The sequence below is a fragment of the Capra hircus genome, chromosome 15 (assembly GCF_001704415.2).
Source record: "Capra hircus breed San Clemente chromosome 15, ASM170441v1, whole genome shotgun sequence".
In the NCBI taxonomy this organism is placed as follows: Eukaryota; Metazoa; Chordata; class Mammalia; order Artiodactyla; family Bovidae; genus Capra; species Capra hircus.
In genome coordinates this window covers 46,972,357-46,992,809 of record NC_030822.1, presented here as the reverse complement: position 1 = coordinate 46,992,809, position 20,453 = coordinate 46,972,357, and the positions used below count along the sequence as shown (strand labels likewise).

The 20,453-nt window shown below is 37.2% G+C and overlaps 1 protein-coding gene across 1 annotated transcript in view; it reads left to right on the top strand.

Moving 5' to 3' along the window:
• Positions 1-20,453, top strand: part of PIK3C2A (phosphatidylinositol-4-phosphate 3-kinase catalytic subunit type 2 alpha) — a 113,226-nt gene that overhangs the window by 49,957 nt on the left and 42,816 nt on the right. Inside the window, exons 3-8 of the mRNA XM_018059609.1 lie at positions 1,183-1,286; positions 7,253-7,410; positions 8,855-8,975; positions 9,603-9,714; positions 10,860-10,939; positions 11,072-11,135. Of these exons, the coding sequence (XP_017915098.1) occupies positions 1,183-1,286; positions 7,253-7,410; positions 8,855-8,975; positions 9,603-9,714; positions 10,860-10,939; positions 11,072-11,135 (639 nt within the window). The remainder of the gene's footprint in view (positions 1-1,182; positions 1,287-7,252; positions 7,411-8,854; positions 8,976-9,602; positions 9,715-10,859; positions 10,940-11,071; positions 11,136-20,453) is intronic.

Below are 20,453 nucleotides of genomic sequence, written 5' to 3'. Positions count from 1 at the left end.
GAGTGTAGACAGAGAAGCTGTAAAGACATTTCTTTTTGCATTAAGAGCTTTGGTGAAGAAGTCTACATCCTGGATTGTATTTTTAACTTCATTGAAATTCTGCTCTTCAGAATGCATATAACAAAGTAGGAAGCAGGAGCTCCCAGATTTAAAGAGGCCTCAAAGAGTAGAAGATCATAATTCTAGGTGCAAATTTAGTAGAGATATAACTGTGCTAGTATTTTTTTAAGGACTTCTCATTGTTTTAGGTAGGACTTTGATTACACTGACTTTGAGTAGTCTGCCTTTATTTTTATCCATGAACTCTGTTATTTGTTGTAGCAGCTTTTCTAGAACTCCAGGCTGGTCACTTCACCATGTATATATCATATTATAGCAGAAAAGGCCCTGCCATGTTTTAAAAGCAGTAAATTAATAAAGGAATTGTTGCCCTGAATTTTCAGTTTAATTATCTGACAAAGCCTTGTGTTCTATCGTTACTGAAATCCACCACAACTCTTGAAATTTATACAGGGTGTTCTCCTTCACTCAATTTCAAGTTGAGAATGTTCCCATTCTAATTTTAAGGGAAATTTACATTTGAAATTTGTGCTAAGTCAAGTATTTTTATGTAGTAAGTCAAAACACCTCTAAATGGACTCTGCTGTTTGACTATGCTTGGGTAGTGAATTTTTGTCCTTAAATGTTTTTGATCAGAAATTTGATCATAGAAATTTTGGTCAGATGTAAATTTAACTTTTGAAACTGTCAGGATGTTTGTACAAGTTTATTAACATAGAAAATACCCACTCACTCATAAAATTCATTCTTTATTAGAGGAGTCTCAGTTTCTCTTCCTTTTCGTAAGACAGAGTGTAGACCTTTAATTTCATTTAGCTGTTGACTTTCTGAAGTATTCATTTCTGAAAGATTTTGAATGGAAATGTATTTAGCATTCCATTCTTACTGACCAATACTAAGTACAGCCTATTTCTACTTTTGAACAAGTAAAATCAATGAACTTTTAAATAAGGCTTAGTTGGCATTGCTTTTATAGGGATAGAAATCCATACTTTAAAATTTTGTTACTGATATGGTTTATTTAACCTCCATATTTTTGTACATATTTTCATAAAAATGTGTTTGTGCTACATTGCTATTTAGTATTTTGTTTAAAATAAAACACTTTTTTTTTCATTACAGAAAGACCCAAATGGGACCAGTACTTTGCCAACTGAAAGTTCTCTTCTACAAGAAATTGAAGTACAGAGTGAGGAAGTAGCAGCTTTTTGTCAATCAATTACAAAGTAAGACATTTTTCTTTATAAATTAAAGGTTATTCTTATTAAATAAGTTTTAAAAATTTAACTTCAAAACCAGCTTAGTGCTAAAAATTCTAAAATTTTAAAATATTTTCTAAATATTTTATCGCTAAAACATCAAGACAGTTAATTGGTACGTTAACACAAACTACACTTGAACCTGTTAAGTTTCTGAGTATTTAGAAGGAAAAATTAAGGTCGGTCAGTAGACTTCTGATACTATATTGCTGAGGGAAAATATGGCTTAAATGTAGAAGTTTCTTTAGAATTAGAAAATGCCTTTTTGTGTGTGTGTTACAAGGAGACTTAATTTTGCTGTGAACTTTCTAACATTCAAAATACTGTCCTATTTAGATGTAAAAGATGCTATAATAAGCAAGATTAGAGAAGCAAACTTATTTTCTGAAGGTTATAAAATTGCCTTTCTGAAATGTTCTTTTAATCTTAAATGTGTCCAGTGTTCTTAGTATATGAAGAAACTGAGACTTGGAGAAGTTACCTGCTAAAGTCCACGTTACTCAGCTAGTCGTAACAGAGCCAGGTCTCCATCCTCCGGTTCAGTGTGTTTTCTTTCCATTATATTACTATATTAGTCAGTGCAAGAAACCCACCTTAAACTAGCATAAATCGAGAAAGGTTATGTATTGATTCACAAACCCATATAGTAGAAAGGGGATGGGGCAGAGCTCAGTGACAGCAAGATCCAGGAGTTCACACACTGTAGTTGATGCCTCCTCTCTTTGGACTTTGCTTCCTCCCCTTTCTCCCCCTGCCCTTTCACCATGCTTGTTTACTTCTATTACAGATGGGGTTTTGAAGCCACTGATAGCTTAGACTTGGTATTCCAGTGGTCTTGCTGGCAGAAAGGAAAGAGTCCTTTCAGCCAGCACCAGATATTAAAATCCCACGGAAGGAAAGAGTGGACAACAGACATTGCAGCCAACAGGGTGAGATCTGTTATCAGAAGAAGGAAAAGTAGATCACTCCTGGAAGATTTATTCTTTTTTTTTTTTTAATTTATTTTGTATTGAAGTATAGCCAGTTAACAATGTTGTGATAGTTTCCGATGAACAGCAAAGGGACTCTGTCATATATATACATTCTCCCTCAAACTCCCCTCCCATCCAGGATGCCACATAACATTGAGCAGAGTTCCATGGGCTGTACAGTAGGTCCTTGATGGTCATCCATTTTAAATACAGCACTGTGTACATATCCATCCCAAAGTCTGTCCTGTCCTCTCCTTCCCTTCTGGCAACTGTAAGCTTGTTCTCAGTCTGTAAGTCTGTTTCTGTTTTGTACGTAAGTTCATTTGTATTGTTTCTTTTTACATTCCACATATAAGGGATGTCATATATTTCTCCTTTAACTTACTTCACTCAGAATGACACTCTCTGAGTCCATCCATGTTGCTGCAGATGGTGTTATTTCATTCTTATTAATGGCTGAGTAATATTCCATTGTATATATGTACCATATCTTCTTTAGCCATTCCTCTGATGGACATGTAGATTGCTTCTGAGTGATTTATTTTGAATCCAGTATTTTCCCATTGTGGTTTAAGCAAAGCAGAGTTTGGAGTTCCTAGATCATTTTTGAGTGTATTCATCATTTTTATTATAAGGGGCTTATTAATATTAAACTAGACTTTCTAGACTGTTGGTAATTTTTTGTTGTTGTTGGTGGTGGTAATGTTTGATTACAGTTCTGTCTTTCGTATGTATCACTTTCTAACCAGCATTCTTTTTTCTTCAGAATACCTTAAGGGAGAAAGAAGAATATCAGTAGAGTCACTGTTTCTTTCCTGTGCAAAGGTTACTCTTAACTGGATTTTTTAAACTCACATTTTTCAGTAGACATTTAAAATAGACATTCAGTGACTTAGAATGCAAATTGCATGTATCAGAAATTACCTATGCCTTTATGCCACATATACATACCATTATGTGTGTGTGGTTAAGAATTTGGAAATAATCTTTTAATGGTTTGAAATTAATCTGATAAATGTTCATCCAGTTCCTTTAATTTTCTTTCCACACAAGCCCTATTAGACTGTGTTGAGTGACTATTGCATTTAAATTTTGCATGTTGAGAAATTAGGCTTTCTGTGATCTGCCTTTTTTTCCTGCATTTGAATCTTATTGTTATTTACATAAACTCTGCCACTAAGCTGATCTTTTTTATTTACATGTATATGCACACACACAAACACAAATGGCTTATGAATATTAAAACCTCAGATGAATTAGAATGTTATTTCTGTTAGTTAGAGTGGGATTGTAACAAATATTTCACAGAAAAGGCAGAGGTGTTTTGAAGTTATGTTCTAGAAAATTCTCTGTTCCCCTCTTGACCTTGGAGAAGATTGGAGTCAGATATCACTTGAAATTAATGGCACTTTCTATTTTTTCCAATATGCAGATTTTAAAAATGAGTATTTATGCTCTTAGTTAACGCCGTATTTTTTTGAAATCTCCTAAAACGATTATTTTGATTCAACTGTGATATTAGTGTGAAATTGTCACTATGGTATTTGTTTTTAGTTAAGCCTACTACAAATAGAATTTAGTGCCAGTTCTAGGCCTTGTTTTTTTGCTCCTGTGAAATTAGGGAGTTGGATTAGTGATCTCCAGGATTCAGGACATTGCATTTTAAAAATTTTTATTTCTTGTTTTCTTGACTTTCACACTCATCATAACTGACAGAGCTTGCTGTGTCTACCAGTTACTTAGGTCTCCCGGGAAAGCACTGAGAGGAATGTTAGATACCCGTGGGAATTTTTGCTGCTTCATTTCTGGTCTTCTAGGACAAGATGAGTACTATTCTTTATACTTGCCATTCTGAGTAGCCTGTAGTTTCCTTTCTTCATTTATGGTTCCTATCTGATACTTACAATCCAAAAAGTGTTTTGAACCCAAGGAATCAAGGACTTTATCTCTGCATTTAGTTTATTTTATTCTAAATAATGCTGACTCAACTTTCTTATAAAGTAATATCAATTTAATTGAAAACACTCACTTTTATATTTACCTTTTAAAAACCTTCATTTTTATGTCTTCTGTCTTTCTGGTTTGGCTCTGTCTATATGTAACCTTAACTTGATAGCACATAGTATGAAATAAACCATAAAGGATTTTGGTGTTTGCATAAAGATAGTTAATTTCCTGAGCTATAGAGCCACATTAAGCAAACAAAGCCATTGCTTTGGTGATGATAGGGAAACGGATCCTGAATATTCATTGGAAGGACTGATATTAAAGCTCCAATATGTTGACCACCTGATGCAAACAGCTGTTTCATTGGAAAAGACCCTGATGCTGGGAAAGATGAGGGCAGGAGGAGAAGGGGGCAGCAGAGGATGAGATGGTTGGATGGCATCACCGACTCAGTGGACATGAGTTTGAGTAAACTCCAGGAGATAGTGAGAACAGGAAAGCCTGGTGTGCTGCAGTCCATGGGGTTGCAAAGAGTTGGACACAATTTAGCGACTGAACCAGGGAAATGGATGGTTTAAAGAAAATGAAAATTAGTATTAAAAAATGCTCTTTGTAGGTAATTAAGAACATCAAACTACAATGTGTGGTTTAGAGTATTCATAAAATACTTTATCTAGTCTATTATATATAAAGTGAAAATTTACTCAGCAATTATCAGTTTACTAATTGATAATTAGTAATCTTCTTTTGTATATTTAAAAGTTCAGTTACAAACAGAACAAAAGAAGCCACAACTTGAAGCAGTCTGTTACCATCTTAGTTTTTTCTCAGTTCTTTTCTTTTTCTAAGATTTCTTTGTTTATTTCTGGTCCTCATTGCTGCCCTTGGGCTTTCTCTAGTTTCAGGTGGAGGCTACTCTTTGTTGCCGTGCGTGTGTAGACTTCTCATTGTAGTGGCTTCTCTTGCTGTGGAGCACAGGCTCTAGCGCGTGCAGGCTTCAGGCTTCAACAGTTGGAGCACATGGGCTCTAGAGCGCAGGCTCAGTAGTTGTGGCACATGAGCTTAGTTGCTCTGAGGCATGTGGGATCTTCCCAGTTCAGGGATTAAACCCATGTCTTCTGCATTGGCAGGTGGGTTCTTTACCTCTGGGCCACCAGGAAAGCCCCAAGTGCAACTTTTATCACTATAATTTTTGTTCAGTAAATTCTTGTTTTCTGAGTTATAAGGAATTTCTGATTTTTCTTTTATCATCCTTAATGGTTTCTGAAAATTGAAGGCTTCCTTGGATATAAAGTTGTTTTTTTTTTTTTTTTTTTTACCATTACATGTATAAGTTAGCGGGAGAAGGCAATGGCACCCCACTCCAGTACTCTTGCCTGGAAAATCCCATGGACAAAGGAGCCTGGTAGGCTGCAGTTCGTAGGGTCGCTAAGAGTTGGACTCGACTGAGAGACTTCACTTTCACTTTTCACTTTCATGTATTGGAGAAGGAAATGGCAACCCACTCCAGTGTTCTTGCCTGGAGAATCCCAGGGATGGCGGAGCCTGGTGGGCTGCTGTCTGTGGGGTTGCACAGAGTCGGACACGACTGAAGCGACTTAGCAGCATATTAGTTAGCTATGGATTTGCTGTGAGTATCTTATTTCATATTGTAGGAAATGAGAATACCAAATATGTGAGAAAAATCTTAGGCTAGATCCTATGAAGGTTTTGTCATGTTGCAGGGGCACGTGTTGCTTGACAACAAGCAAATATTTGAAGATAACCTGTCCACATCTAAAGGTGCATTTCCAATATCAATTTAAGTTTATTACTTTGTTACCTTTTTTTCAATTATATTTCTTTTTAATATTGGATCCTTTGTGGCACTTAAGATGACAGTGCAGAAACCAGATTTATTCATTCACTCATTCATTCATTCAACAAGATTTTTATAGCACTGACCATGTACTAGACACTATTCTGAATGTCCTTAAAAACTTCATTTACATAATTCTCACAACAAACCCATGAAGTTAGTATTATCCCCAGTTTATAGAAGAGGAAACTGAAGCAACAAGGTGATTTGTAACTTAAGATTACACAGCTAGTAAGTAGTAAAATCAGGATTTCAAGTTGAGTAGACTGACTATAGAAACTGTGCACGACTATAGAAGCTGTGCAACTTACACTTGTTGCCTCTTCAGAACCTTTCTTATTGTCAACTCAGACTATTTTAGTCTGTTCCAATCACTTGATTATTTTAATCTCTACATGGTAGTGAATAGATAAAACTTACAGCATTCATTCCATTTACAGCCCTATGAAAAGATGTGAGGATTGGAACTTGTCCTCTCACTTCCAGAAGAAAGTCAGTTAAAGGAAGTCCACAAGTTTAAAGAGGCATCAAATCCTCCTTTGTCTTCAGATAATAGAAGGGCTATCTGGAGATGAGCTGTACACCTGGCTCATATATTTAAACTATTTTGCTACTGTGAATACCAAGAATACTTCACAGACAATTTTTTGCCATTCCCTATTCACTTTGAGGGAATAAAGCCCTCATAGCACAGTAAAAACTGATTGCCTATGTTTTTCTATCACGCTAAACAACCAAAATCAATATGTAAGAGAAAGGACTTTAGAAGAAAAGATTTTTAAAGGACAACAAATTTTCTATCCTTCTGGCAATTACAGTTTAGGGCTATCACCTGTATCATGGTTCATTAAAAATGTATCATTTTGTGAAATTACACTGCCTAACAAAAAATCAGAAACAGAGAAACTCATTTAATGTTGTGTATCCAGTGTGTGCTTGGTTAATGTTGATAGCATTATGTTGAAGTACTTAATCTCTTTTCTTGGATTCCTTTCATTTAAAAGGCAGACAGGAGTCCATTCATTGCATTTCTCCTGAGCTGCTCTAGAATTGGACAAAAACACAGAACTGAATGGCTGTAAGCATGCAAAGCCTTATTCAGGGCTCTCAAATGCAGCTTTCAAAAGAGAATTTAATTTCTTCTTTTTTGTGGCTAGATTGAAGACCAACTTTCCATATACCAATCACTGCACAAATCGGGGCTATTTGTTAAGTCCAGTCACAGTGCAAAGAAACATATGTGGAGAAAATGCTAGCGTGAAGGTCTCCATTGAAATTGAAGGATTTCAGCTACCAGTTACCTTTACATGTGATGGTAGGTTTATAGTTCCCAAACCATCTTGTTTTGCTCTTGTTAGGAAGAAAATGTTTAATATGTTAGTGTTATTCTTTTAATAAAGTGACTGTTTTGTCATTAGGTTTTTTTTTTTAGTGTGTGTGTGTGTGTGTGTGTGTGGTGAAATACTTAGTATGCATTAGTTATCCTTTTCCAGAAATTGGCATTCATATGGGTAGTTTTTTGGTATGGATTAGTGAGAAAGTTTACCTTTATAACTGCATATTTCTTTGAAAAGTGTTGAGTATCTTGGTTAATGTGGCTCTTGGCCAAAACCTGAAAGCATTAGCTAGAAAGGTTAATTATGTTCTTATTCCTTATATTCTAAAAGAAGACTTATTCCTTTTAAACATCCCTTAAATTTTGATTTAGGGGATCATTAAAGTATTCAGTAAGAATTAGTACTAAAATTGAAGGAAATAATGGTCCATAACTTCTTGATTGAAATAAGCATTGGTAAGCCTTGAGAGCAAGTGTTTTAATTTGTATCAAAGTTTTACTTGATATATCAAGATTTGATTCATTTTAAAAATATATCAAATGCCTATTGTTTGGCTCTATAAATGTACACTTTTATAATGTACATCTATGTTAAGAAATGTAACCACATTATGGTAGAAGTGCTTTGTGTGTTTAAATGATAACTGTTATGTGTTCAGAAATGTAGCTATTGTGTTAGATAGAGGTTTTATGGCCTTTTCTGTCAAGCTATTGATTTTCATGAATTTTGAATATAGTCATTGTCTTCTAAAATAAGAGCTCTAAGTATAGAAATAGGTTACTTGTAATCGTTTGTAATCTTGGTATCCAGCTATTGCAGAGTATGGTAATTAAATAATAGGTCCTACTTGCTACATTTTTATTCTTTATTGGAAATTTTACCAGGCAAATGTCAGCTGTTTAAAATGGTGATTCTTTTTCCTTATAATTTGGTTTAAATAATTGCTTGCTAGGTACTGCTAAATGTTATCCTCTTTGGAGGAGTCTGTAAAACAGAGGTGGCTTTCTTAGCTTAGATATGCCCTGTCTAATACAATAACGACTAGCCACATGTGGGATTACTTGAAATATGGCTAATATAAATTGAGATGTTCTATAAGTGTAAAATACACACTGGATTTCAAAGACTTGGTTTGAAAAGAGAATGTAAGATATCCTATTAGTAAATTTTAACTACCAGTTGTTATATATTGAAATGACATTTTAAATATATTAGTTTAAATAAAACGTATTATTGAAATTAGCTTCTTCTGTTTCTTTTTACTTTCTTCAATGTGACTACTAGAAAATTTTTAATTATTTCTGTGACCTGCATTATATTTCTCTTATACAGTACTGTTTTAGACTGTGAGAAATAGTCTGAATAGGTATATACTTCAGAGTTAAATGAGTAAAATGAAAATAATGACTAACTCTTTTACAGTGAGTTCTACTGTAGAAATCATTATAATGCAAGCCCTTTGTTGGGTACACGATGACTTGAATCAAGTAGATGTTGGCAGCTATGTTCTGAAAGTTTGTGGTCAAGAGGAAGTGCTACAAAAGTAAGTTTTTTCATTTAATTACTGAGCAATATTTTTGGAAATTTCATTTTAATGGATTAGATTAAAAAAATTTTCAAGTTAAATTTATAATCTAAAGCCACATTGGGTTCCAGTGATTTGATTTGTTGGGTCAATTAACTTATATTTAGATATGCATTATCTGACATGATCTTGCCCTTAAAAAGCTGATAGTCTTAGATGGGAAGAATGGTGGGTAATTGGTTGACGGATGAATTTAATTTTTTTTCTTTCTGCAGAGAGGCAATAGTTACTTCATTATGAACTCCATTTTCCTTTTGTGGCATGTAGTATTTCTTTAGCTACAATGTTTCGCTGTGATTTCCCTTTAGTTGCCTGAAAATATCATTATATGAATCTTTTTCTGAACCTACCAGAAATTTTCTGTCCCTGTTTTTTTCCTTTCTTTGTCTTCATCTTCTTTCTTCTTTGCTTTAACTCTTCTCATGTAGAATTATTCCTCTATTTAAATGCTCTTATTTGATTTAAAAATCTTTATTTTGTCATCCTCTTCAATTTCTGATGCATAAACAATTTATATTTACTCTCTGTCTGTTATTTCTAATTTGAGGAGAATAATGTTGATGAATAACTGATATATTTTAACAGTAATCATTGTCTTGGAAGTCATGAACATATTCAAAACTGTCGAAAATGGGACACAGAGATTAAACTACAACTTTTGACCTTCAGCGCAATGTGTCAAAATCTGGCCCGAACAGTAAGTGTATACTCTATACTGAATTGCATTTGGTTGAATCTGAATAACTTTGTTAATCAGCCAGTTTGCAGTTTGTACCTTCTTAAGAGATTTGGGTTTGACTGCAAGTGAGGAACTCTCTATTTACTTCCTATGGAAGTCTTTATAGCAGATGGGGGGAATCTTTCAATCATGGAGGTTTAGGTAGCATAATACTCAGAGCTGGAGGCATGTGTGAAAATCAAAGTTTTATAAGAGTTTGACTTGTAATAGTTTTATACAAGTTGCACAATGAAAACATCAGCATCAGTCAAGGAGAACTGAGGAAAAAAGATTTTGAATGCTAAATATGGATTGGGGGGAGAAAAAGATATATATTGACATTTGCACCAAACTGAGGAAAAGAGATTATTTTTCACCACATGAAAACTAATTCTCTGTTCTAAAAGTATAGTACTTTATTTTGAGGTTAAAGCAAAACAGAATATAAGAATTTAGGCCATTTTATTTCTTGATGAATTTTAATATGTAAAGAGAGATAATCTTCATTTGGTAGACTTTGGGGAAGAAAAATATCTGTCATTTCTGCTATCTCTTTTCTTTATTTTCCTCAGTTTTGCTCCTATGTTAGGTAGAGTTTATTTCACTTGGGTGAAAACTGTTTCACAAAATTCAGAACATTTTATCATATCATTAGTAACTTTTCTTTTCAGTTTTCTAAGGAGCGATGTTCTTCAGTACTTTGCATAGTAAGGGTTATGGTTGAAAAGACCAGAACCTCACTTATTGAGGATGAGGCAGAAGGAAATTTGATTATCAGTAGAAAATATAATGCAGAAATTTAGATGATCTCTTCTCACCTGGTTCCCACCTCACCTTCATTTGGCTGTCAGCTATCTTTAAAAGTGTTTTTAGCTCTCCATTCTCTCTGTAGAACAGAAGTGGTTTTCCTTTGAAAAAATTTCCATATCAGAAACTAGACTTCAAAGTATTTATGTTTTTCCCACTTAAAAAACAGGTTTTTTAGAAGACAGTCACTTTTTTGAGTCAGTTATAAATATTTAAAGCCTCAGTTCTGAAAAATCACTTAATCCTGTTTAACTTGGCAACAGAAAGACTAACTAATGGATTTCATTATTTGATAAATGTTTGTATGTGTTATTTAGGCGGAAGATGATGAAACACCTGTGGATTTAAACAAACACCTGCATCAAATAGAAAAACCTTATAAAGAAGTCATGACGAGGTGTGGCATCTAAAACATTAATTTCATATTTTCAAACTTTACTTTTGGATGTGAATGCATTTATTTTGGTAAATAAAACAATCATTCTTGTATATAGTATCTTTCAGCCACAATAACTGTTCTTCATTTTAGACATCCTGTTGAAGAACTTTTAGATTTGTATCACAATCAAGTGGAGTTGGCTTTTCAAATTGAAGTAAGTTCTAATTCATATTTTGACATGATGGTTTAAAGATTCTTTTCTCTGTATTCTCTTAAATACTAGTGTTGAAATTGGATTAAATATTTTAGAAGGACTATTTAAACTATATTCTTGATGTTGCTATTTGAGAACTTGTTTTCTGATCCAACATATTAATAGAAATTGAGTACTTGGGTTACTTCAGCTTTATTACTAAGAGGAACCTTCAGTTCAATTCTAAAAGCATTTATTGAATGCTTGCTAGATGCTGGGGTTATGAAAATGAATGACCTGAGCCCCACCTACCAAGAACTTAAACAGACTTAAATAGAATTTCAGTATAGTAAATGTAGAATAGGGGTATGCATTGAGGTTTTTTGAGAGAGCAAACAAGGGCCCTTTTCCAGTCAACTTGAGAGTTCAAGGAAGAGGCCTCTAAGAAAGGATGTTGCCAAGTCTTAAATGGTGTGAGTTAGCTAGAAGATAGTTGGAAAGGGCATGTGAACAAAAGTATATAGGTGTGAAACATATGGGGAAGTATAAGCACTTATCTGATACAGAGTATGAAGTGAAGATTGAAAGATGACATTGGAGATAGGTCAGTATAAATTACCACCCTGTAATCCATATTATGTTTTACTTTATTCTCCAGATCAGGGGGCTGTGTACAGTCCACTTCCAATTCTTGTAAATAAAAATTTGACGGGGCACAGCCGCATCCATTTGTTTACATGTTTTCTATGACTGCATCTGTGCTCTAATACTAAAGTTGAGTAGTTGGGACAGAGACCATAGGCCCTGCAAAGCCTAAACAAGTTACTATTTTCATTTTATAGGAAATGTTTGCTGACCCCTTCTGTAATCACTTAAGGTGTTATTTAAGGTGTTTTAAGCTGAGGGTAGGAAGTGGAGTAGGGTAGAGTGGTTGACTTGTTTAATCTTGAACTTTGACGTCCCTCTGCCTAAACAAAGTTAAATTTAGGGTTGCCAGGATTGGTCTCAGGGAGACTGCTTAGGCAAGACTTTTTATAGGTCTAGGTAAAAGACAGGCTTCCCTGGTGGCTCAGTGGTAAAGAGTCCACCTGCCAATGCAGGAGATGTCGATTCAGTCCCTGGGTCAGGAAGATCCGCTGGAGAAGAAAATGACAACCCACTCTAGTATTCTTGCTTGAGACATCCTATGGACAGAGGAGCCTGGTAGGCTGTAGTCCGTGGGGTCATGAAAGAGTCGGACATGACTTAGCGTCTAAACAACAACAGCAGGTAATATATAATGAGTATGGTGACAGTAAAGAGAAGGGGCTGATGAACGATATTTAGGAGATAAAATTGGTTAGATTTTGATAGATAATGAGATATAAGTGAAGAAGAAATAGTGTAGGATGACTTCCAGATTTCTAGCTACTAGTAAATATTTTTTATCAGTATATAATTATGTCAATTTATTTAATAGATATTTACTGAATTCTCTCTCAAGTCACTGTTGTAGGTGCTGAGCATATAACAGTGGACGAAAGAAACTGTAATCCTTGCCCTTTAGAGAATTTACATTCTAGTTAGAGGAAACGAAAGTTTAGTAATAAACTGGCAAGGTATATATCAGGTGGTAAGTGCTATTAGAGAAAAATAAATGGGGAGGGTAATGTTGCAATTTCAAATAAGATAATCAGAGAAGGGCTCATTGAGAAAACGAATTTGAGTAAATTACCAGAGAAGAGAGGAAGAAGCTACCTGGTTGTCTGGGGAAGAGGTATGTCTGGTATGTAGAAGGTCTGCCAGGCTAGACTAGAATGACCAGAGGGGCTAGAGTAGAACCAAATCAGTGAGGAGAGAGAATGATGGCTTAGACCAGAGTGATAGTAGTAAAAGTGATGAAAAGTTAATGCTCGGAAGATTTACCAATAGATTGGATGTAGAACATGAGAGAGAGAAATGCGTAACTTCAGTATTTTCTACCTGGGCGTTTTGAGTGAGAGGTAGAAAACTGAGAGAGCAGGTTTATGGGGAAGATCTGAACTCGGTTTGGACACTGTGTTTGAGATGACTGTTATTCATCCAAATAGTGATATTGAATAGATAGATGGATATGAATCTGGAATTTAATGTAGGAGATCCAGGCTGGCGATAATAAACTGGAGAATCATCAGAATATAAATATTTTGCAGCCCTAAAACTGGATGCTGGGAGGGATTGGGGACAGGAGGAAAAGGGGACGACAGAGGATGAGATGGCTGGATGGTATCACCGACTTGATGGACGTGAGTTTAAGTGAACTCCAGGAGATGATGATGGACAGGGAGGCCTGGCGTGCTGTGATTCATGGGATCACAAAGAGCTGGACACGACTGAGCGACTGAACTGAACTGAAAACTGGATAAGATCACCAAGAAAACCATGGCAGGCAGAGCAAAAGAAGTTTAAAGACAGAGCCATGGGTGTGTCATCTTAGAAGTAAACAAGAAGTCCACATTCCTCTGTAGCAGTCACCCAGCTTAGCAAACCTCTTGAAAGTTAAACTGTTTTTTCTCCTTACACTTCCTCTCTTCTCATTTTCTTGTGTACCCACTCCAATCAAGCTTTCACTCTCAACAGTTCTCTGAAACTGCACTTAAGATCATCAAGGGCTTCAAGGGTCACAGTTCCAGTAATGAGTTCCTAGTCTGTCTTTTTCTCTACTGTTCTATAGTATAGAGTTGATTGTTTCTTCCTTCTTGAAATACTCGAATGGCTTCTGGGATATCACATTCTTGGTTCTCCTACTTCCAGTGTCTGCTCTGTTTTCACTCATACTTGTGGCTTTGTGATCTCCTTATCTTCCTGACCTCTAAACATTAGAATGCCTGGGGCTCTCAGTTCTAGGACCTCTTTTTTTCTCTCTGTATTCCCACTGTAGGTGATCTTTTTTAATCTGTAGGTGATCTTTTTAGGCTTCCCTAGTGGCTCAGACGGAAAGAATCCACCTCAGTTCTGTCAGTTCAGTCGCTCAGTCGTGTCTGACTCTTTGCCACCCCATGAATCGCTGCATGCCAGCCCTCCCTGTCCATCACCAACTCCCGGAGTTTATCCAAACTCATGTCCATCGAGTTGGTGATGCCATCCATCCATCTCATCCTCTGTCGTCCCTTCTCCTCCTGCCCCCAATCCCTCCCAGCATCAAAGTCTTTTCCAATGAGTCAACTCTTTGCATGAGGTAGCCAAAGTATTGGAGTTTCAGCTTTAGCATCAGTCCTTCCAATGAACACCCAGGACTGATCTCCTTTAGGATGGACTGGTTGGACCTCTTTGCAGTCCAAGGGACTCTCAAGAGTGTTCTCCAACACCACAGTTCAAAAGCATCAATTCTTCAGCACTCAGCTTTCTTCACAGTCCAACTCTCACATCCATACATGACTACTGGAAAAACCATAGTCTTGATGGACCTTTGTTGGCAAAGTAATGTCTCTGCTTTTGAATATGCTATCTAGGTTGGTCATAACTTTGCTTCCAAGGAGTAAGTGTCCTTTCAGTTCGTCACTGCAATCACCATCTGCAGTGATTTTTGGAGCCCCCCAAAATAAAGTCTGACACTATTTCCACTGTTTCCCAGGAAGTGATGGGACTAGATGCCATGATCTTCGTTTTCTGAATGTTGAGCTTTAAGCCAACTTTTTCACTCTCCACTTTCACTTTCATCAAGAGGCTTTTGAGTTCCTCTTCACTTTCTGCCATAAGGGTGGTGTCATCTGCATCTCTGAGGTTATTGATATTTCTCCTGGCAATCTTGATTCCAGCTTGTGCTTCTTCCACCCCAGTGTTTCTCATGATGTAGTCTGTATACAAGTTAAATAAGCAGGGTGACAATACATAGCCTTGACGTACTCCTTTTTCTATTTGGAACCAGTCTGTTGTTCCATGTCCAATTCCAACTGTTGCTTCCTGACCTGCATACAGGTTTCTCAGGAGGCAGGTCAGGTGGTCTGGTATTCCCATCCCTTGAAGAATTTTCCACAGTTTATTGTGATCCACACAGTCAAAGACTTTGGCATAGTCAATAAAGCAGAAATAGAGGTTTTTCTGGAACTCTCTTGCTTTTTCAGTGATCCAGCGGATGTTAGCAATTTGATCTGTAGTTCCTCTGCCTTTTCTAAAACCAGCTTAAATATCTGGAAGTTCATGGTTCACGTATTACGGATGCCTGGCTTGGAGAATTTTGAGCATTACTTTACTAGTGTGTGAGATGAGTGCAATTGTGCAGTAGTTTGAGCATTCTTTGGTATTGCCTTTCTTTGGGATTGGAATGAAAACTGACCTTTTCCAGTCCTGTGGCCACTGCTGTGTTTTCCAGATTTGCTGGCATATTTAGTGCAGCACTTTCATAGCATCATCTTTCAGGATTACCCTAGGGGCTTCCCTAGTGGCTCAGTTGTAAAGAATCCACCTACAATGCAGGAGACCTGGGCTTGATCCCGGGGTTGGGAAGATCCCCTGGAGGAAGGACCGTCTACCCTCTCCAGTACTCTTGGCTGGAGAATCCCATGGACAGAGGGGCCTGGTGGGCTCCAGTCCACGGGGTCACAAAGAGTCGGACACGACTGAGCAACTAACACTTAAATACCCTACCTAGGTTGATCATCACTTCAGATTCAGATGTCTGATACTTAACTTTTTGTATAAATGTCTAACATCTCAAGTTTAAGATGTATAAAACCATGCTTTTATGCTACCCTTTATATCTATTCATCAGTCTTCCCCTTCTTAATAAAATGGCCACTCTGTCCTTCCATTTGCTCAGGCCAAAACTTTGGAGTCATTTTTGATTTCCCAAGAAAAAGATATTTCACATCTCACATTTCTCTCAACTTTACTTCAGAAATACATTTAGAATGTGACAGTTCTCCACTACCAGAGCTATACTCCTAGTTAACCACAAGAGTTAACAGCAATTGCCTGCTGGTCTTCCAACTTCTGCCTGTTCTTCTGTAGCCTGTCTTCAATAGGCAATCAAAATTATATTTTAAAAACAAATCACTAAATGCAGTGTGGTATCCTGGATCGTATCATGGAAGAGGAGAAATACATTTGGAAACATTGGTAAAATCTGAATAAAGTCTGCTGTTTAGGTAATAATAATGTAGTGAGTGTTAATGTCTTCGTTTTGACAAATTTAACATGGTTATATAAGAAGTTACTTAACCAGTTTCCTTTAGTGTTGAATGAGAACTTTCTCTACTATTCTTGTAAATCTAAAATTGTTCCAAAATAAAAAAATTATTTTAAAAAATGAATATAAGCACAGAAAGCAAAGGTAAAATGAGAGAAAATCAAAACCAAAAAATGGTTGTTTGAAAAGATTAATCAAATTTATAAACCCTTAAGAATATTAAATCATGCCACTATTTTGTTTAATATGCTGTTTACCATCTCAGTGAAATTTAAATCTTAATTATGATTTCAAGGTGGCTCAGATGGTAAAGACCCAGGTTCAATCCCTGGGTTGGGAAGATCTCCTGGAGAAGGAAATGGCAACCCACTCCAGTATTCCTGCCTGGAGAATCCCAGGGACAGAGGAGCCTGGTAGGCTACAGTCCGTGGGGTCGCAAAGAGTTGGACGACTGAGTCACTTCACTTCACCTCACTTCACACATTCTGAGCTCTCTGATGGCTTCCTACCCCTTTCTTTAAATGTGTGTGTGTTTTCTTTTCCTTTTTCTTTTTAAAACTGGAGTGGGGTTGCCATTTCCTCCTCCAGGGGATCTTCCCAACCCAGGGATCAAACCTGCATCACCTGGAATACCCTAAAAAGTGTTTTTTAAAAAATATATTTTATTTATTTGGCGACACCAGATCTTGGTTGCAGCATATTACATGTTTTTTAGTTGAGGCAGGCAGGATCTAGTTCCCTAGCAGGAAATGAGCCTACACCCCATGCATCCCTGCTTTGTAGCCTGATGTCTTAGCCGCTGGACCACCGGGAAAGTCCCTTCTACCCCTTTTCTTCCTTTGTTCTAGTTGACCTGCAGGTATGCTTCCCAACTGGGACCTTCTTGTTCCTTCTTCTTTTAATGCTATTTCTCCAGATACTTGGTTAACTTATTCTTTCAGTTCCTTAGGATCTGTGCTCTGATGTCTAATCAGAAAGCTCTTCACTCACCATCTAATTGGAAATAGCAACTCTCTATCCTATCTATTCCCCATATTTTGTATTGCTTTATTGAGATACAATTTATGGATCATAAAATTTATCCATTTAATGTGTACAATTCAATGATTATTTTAGCAGATGAATCAGTTCAGTTCAGTTCAGTCGCTCAGTTGTGTCCAACTCTTTGCGACCCCACAAATCGCAGCACGCCAGGCCTCCCTGCATCACCAACTGCCGGAGTTCACTCAAACTCACGTCCATCGAGTCGGTGATGCCATTCAGCCATCTCATCCTCTGTCGTCTCCTTCTCCTCCTGCCCTCAATCCCTCCAAGCATCAGGGTCTTTTCCAATGAGTTAACTCTTCACATGAGGTGGCCAAATGTTGGAGTTTCAGCTTTAGCATCAGTCCTTCCAATGAACACCCAGCACTGATCTCCTTTAGGATGGACTGGTTGGACTTCCTTGCAGTCCAAGGGACTCTCAAGATAGAGTTGTATGATTGTCATTACAGTGGAGTTTTAGAACATAAGTTCTCATGTGCTTCTTTCCACTCATTCTCCCATTCCCATCCTCAGCCCGAGACAACTACTAATCTGGTTCCTATCTCAATAGATTTGCCTTTAATGGAGATTTCCTGTAAATGGAATCATACTCTGTGTAATCCTTTATATCTGATTTCTTTTACATATCATAGTGTTTTTTTTTAATTGAAGGATAATTGCTTTATAATATTGTGTTAGTTTCTGCTGTACAACAGTGTGAATCAGCTGAAAGTATACATATCCTCTTCCTCATGAGCCTCCTTCCCCTTTCCATCCTACCCATCTAGGTCATCATGGAGCACTGAGCCAAACTCCCTGTGTTAGACAGCAGCTTCCCACTAGCTAACTGTTTTATACCTACCATACTGTCTTAAGCTTTGTTTGTGTAATGTGTATCCATTGTTTTGTTTTATTACTGAATCCTTCTGTTGTTTGGCTATACCATGTTTTATTTATCTAGTCACCCAGTAACTGACATCTTTAACTGTACTTTTTGCTTTTATTTTTTAAAACTGTTTATTTAATTTTTGGTTGCTTTGCTTGGGCTTTCTCTAGTTTTGGTGAGTGGGGGCTACTCGCTAGTTCTGGTGCTTGGGCTTCTCATTGCAGTGGCTTCTCTTGTTTTGGGGTACAGGATCTAAGCACATGGGCTTCAGTAGCTGTGGCACGCTCGCTGGCTTAGTTGCTCTGCGGCATATGGAGTCTTCCTGGACCAGGCAGGTGAACTCGTGTACCCTGCATTGGGAGGCAGATTGTTATCCACTGTACTACCAGGGAAGCCCCTATTTGCAGTTTTTGATTATTATGAATAATGCTGCTATAAACATTCATGTGTAAGTCTGTGTAGATGTATGTTTTAATTTCTCTTTAAGCAGGTTTATGGAAGGGATCAGGGAGTTGCAAAAGTTTTGATTCCTCCTGGTCTTAGTTTTCTAGGGATAAGATGTTAATTTATTTCACTAAAATGAAGCTAAATATTTTGGGCTAAGGAATAATGGTTTAGCTTCATACTCTAAGGGAAATAGGAAATAAAGCTGACCAAGTGCTTGTAAAAGGAATGTTAAGTGGCATGCAGATGCCTGCTGAAATCTGAGATGATTTGATCTTTAGGATTGTGAGCTATTCTGTAGGTATAGATGCTGCCTGGTAGAAAAAGTAGAGAGGTCTCTGAGCTCAGAGAGTAGATTTGGTCAGAATGAGAGTGTGTGGGCTGGAAGCAAAGGAGACTGTGATCAGAATATGATACTGTTGTTAAGATTCTGATAGGGCACACAGTTTGGGGGTTGAAAATGTTGTGAATTTGCCACATGGACAGTTAACTGAGGCATCTTTTAGGGTATAGGATAGAAAGTCAGATAAATGTCCAGAGCAAAAATAAGGCAAATAGTAGAGGAAATAATCACATGCCAGTAGCAAGGCAGATCAGTCAGTCACGGGCTAAGTCATGCAACAGAAACTATAGGTTAATTAGTAAAAGGTAGTTAATTACTATAAGGAATAAAAGAGGGCTAAAGCAGGAGTTGCATATTAATGCCAAATCTGGCCATTAACCCAGTTTCGTAAATAAAGTTTTATTGGAACACAGCCATGCTCATTCATTTATATATTAGAAAGTGAAAGTGAAGTCGCTCAGTTGTGTCCGACTCTTTGCAACCCCATGGACTGTAGCCGACCAGGCTCCTCAGTCCATGGGATTTTCCAGGCAAGAATACTGGAGTGAGTTGCCATTTCCTTCTCCAGGAGATCTTCCCGACCCAGGGATTGAACCCAGGTCTCCCATACTGTAGGCAGATGTTTTACAGTCTGGGCCACCAGGGCCTCAATTTATATATTACCTATGTCTGTTTTCATGCAGAGTTGAATTGTGACAGACTATTTGGCCTACAAAACCTAAAACATTTGCTCTCAGGTCTTAAAATAGTGCCATCCTTGCTCTAAGAGGTCCAGAAGTAACAGGTGCCAGGTGCAAAGAAACAGTCATCAAGTACAGGTTGAGGAACAGTGGATAGTGAAGGAACTTTGAGGATTTATGATAGAACCTCTTCCCCAACCCCAGGCTGAAATTCAGCCTCTTTGCAGTGGGTGTGGCTGTGTTGCCTATGGCAAAGAAACTTGTTAGTGCCTCACAACGGAAGAGCGTGGCCTGAGGGTGCAGCTGGAGCTGATCTTTGAGGACCACTGGGCTTCCATACTGAATTTTAAAACGGAGGACTGGAACCCTGATGAAAATATCTTCCTGCTGCTCTTGCCTTTGAGTGTCCTTTCACTGCTCTCTAGTCACAACACCTAACATTGTGCTGGCTGGCAAGGAGGATTGTTTATAAGGTCTAGTTCTAGAATTACAAAGTAGAGCAAAGGGTAGATTTGGAATTGGTGCACAATAAATTGATAACTGCCACATAAAAAAGATGGAGAATAGTATAGGAGAATGACATGAGCCTCAGAGGTTTTTGCATGAAAGTGGAAGAACAAAAGAAAGTAGAAACACACGGAAGCCTTCTGGATCTGAGGACTGCAAGGTAATTAGGTATTTGAGAAAATGAGGCGGTTTCATTTAAGCATGCACACAAAGAGAACATTTAGTGTAGCCAAACCCCAAAGCTGGAAAATTTTAAATTTTTAAGGGATTGTACAGTACTGAGTTTCAGTCCTTTCTAGCAGTACTTGGC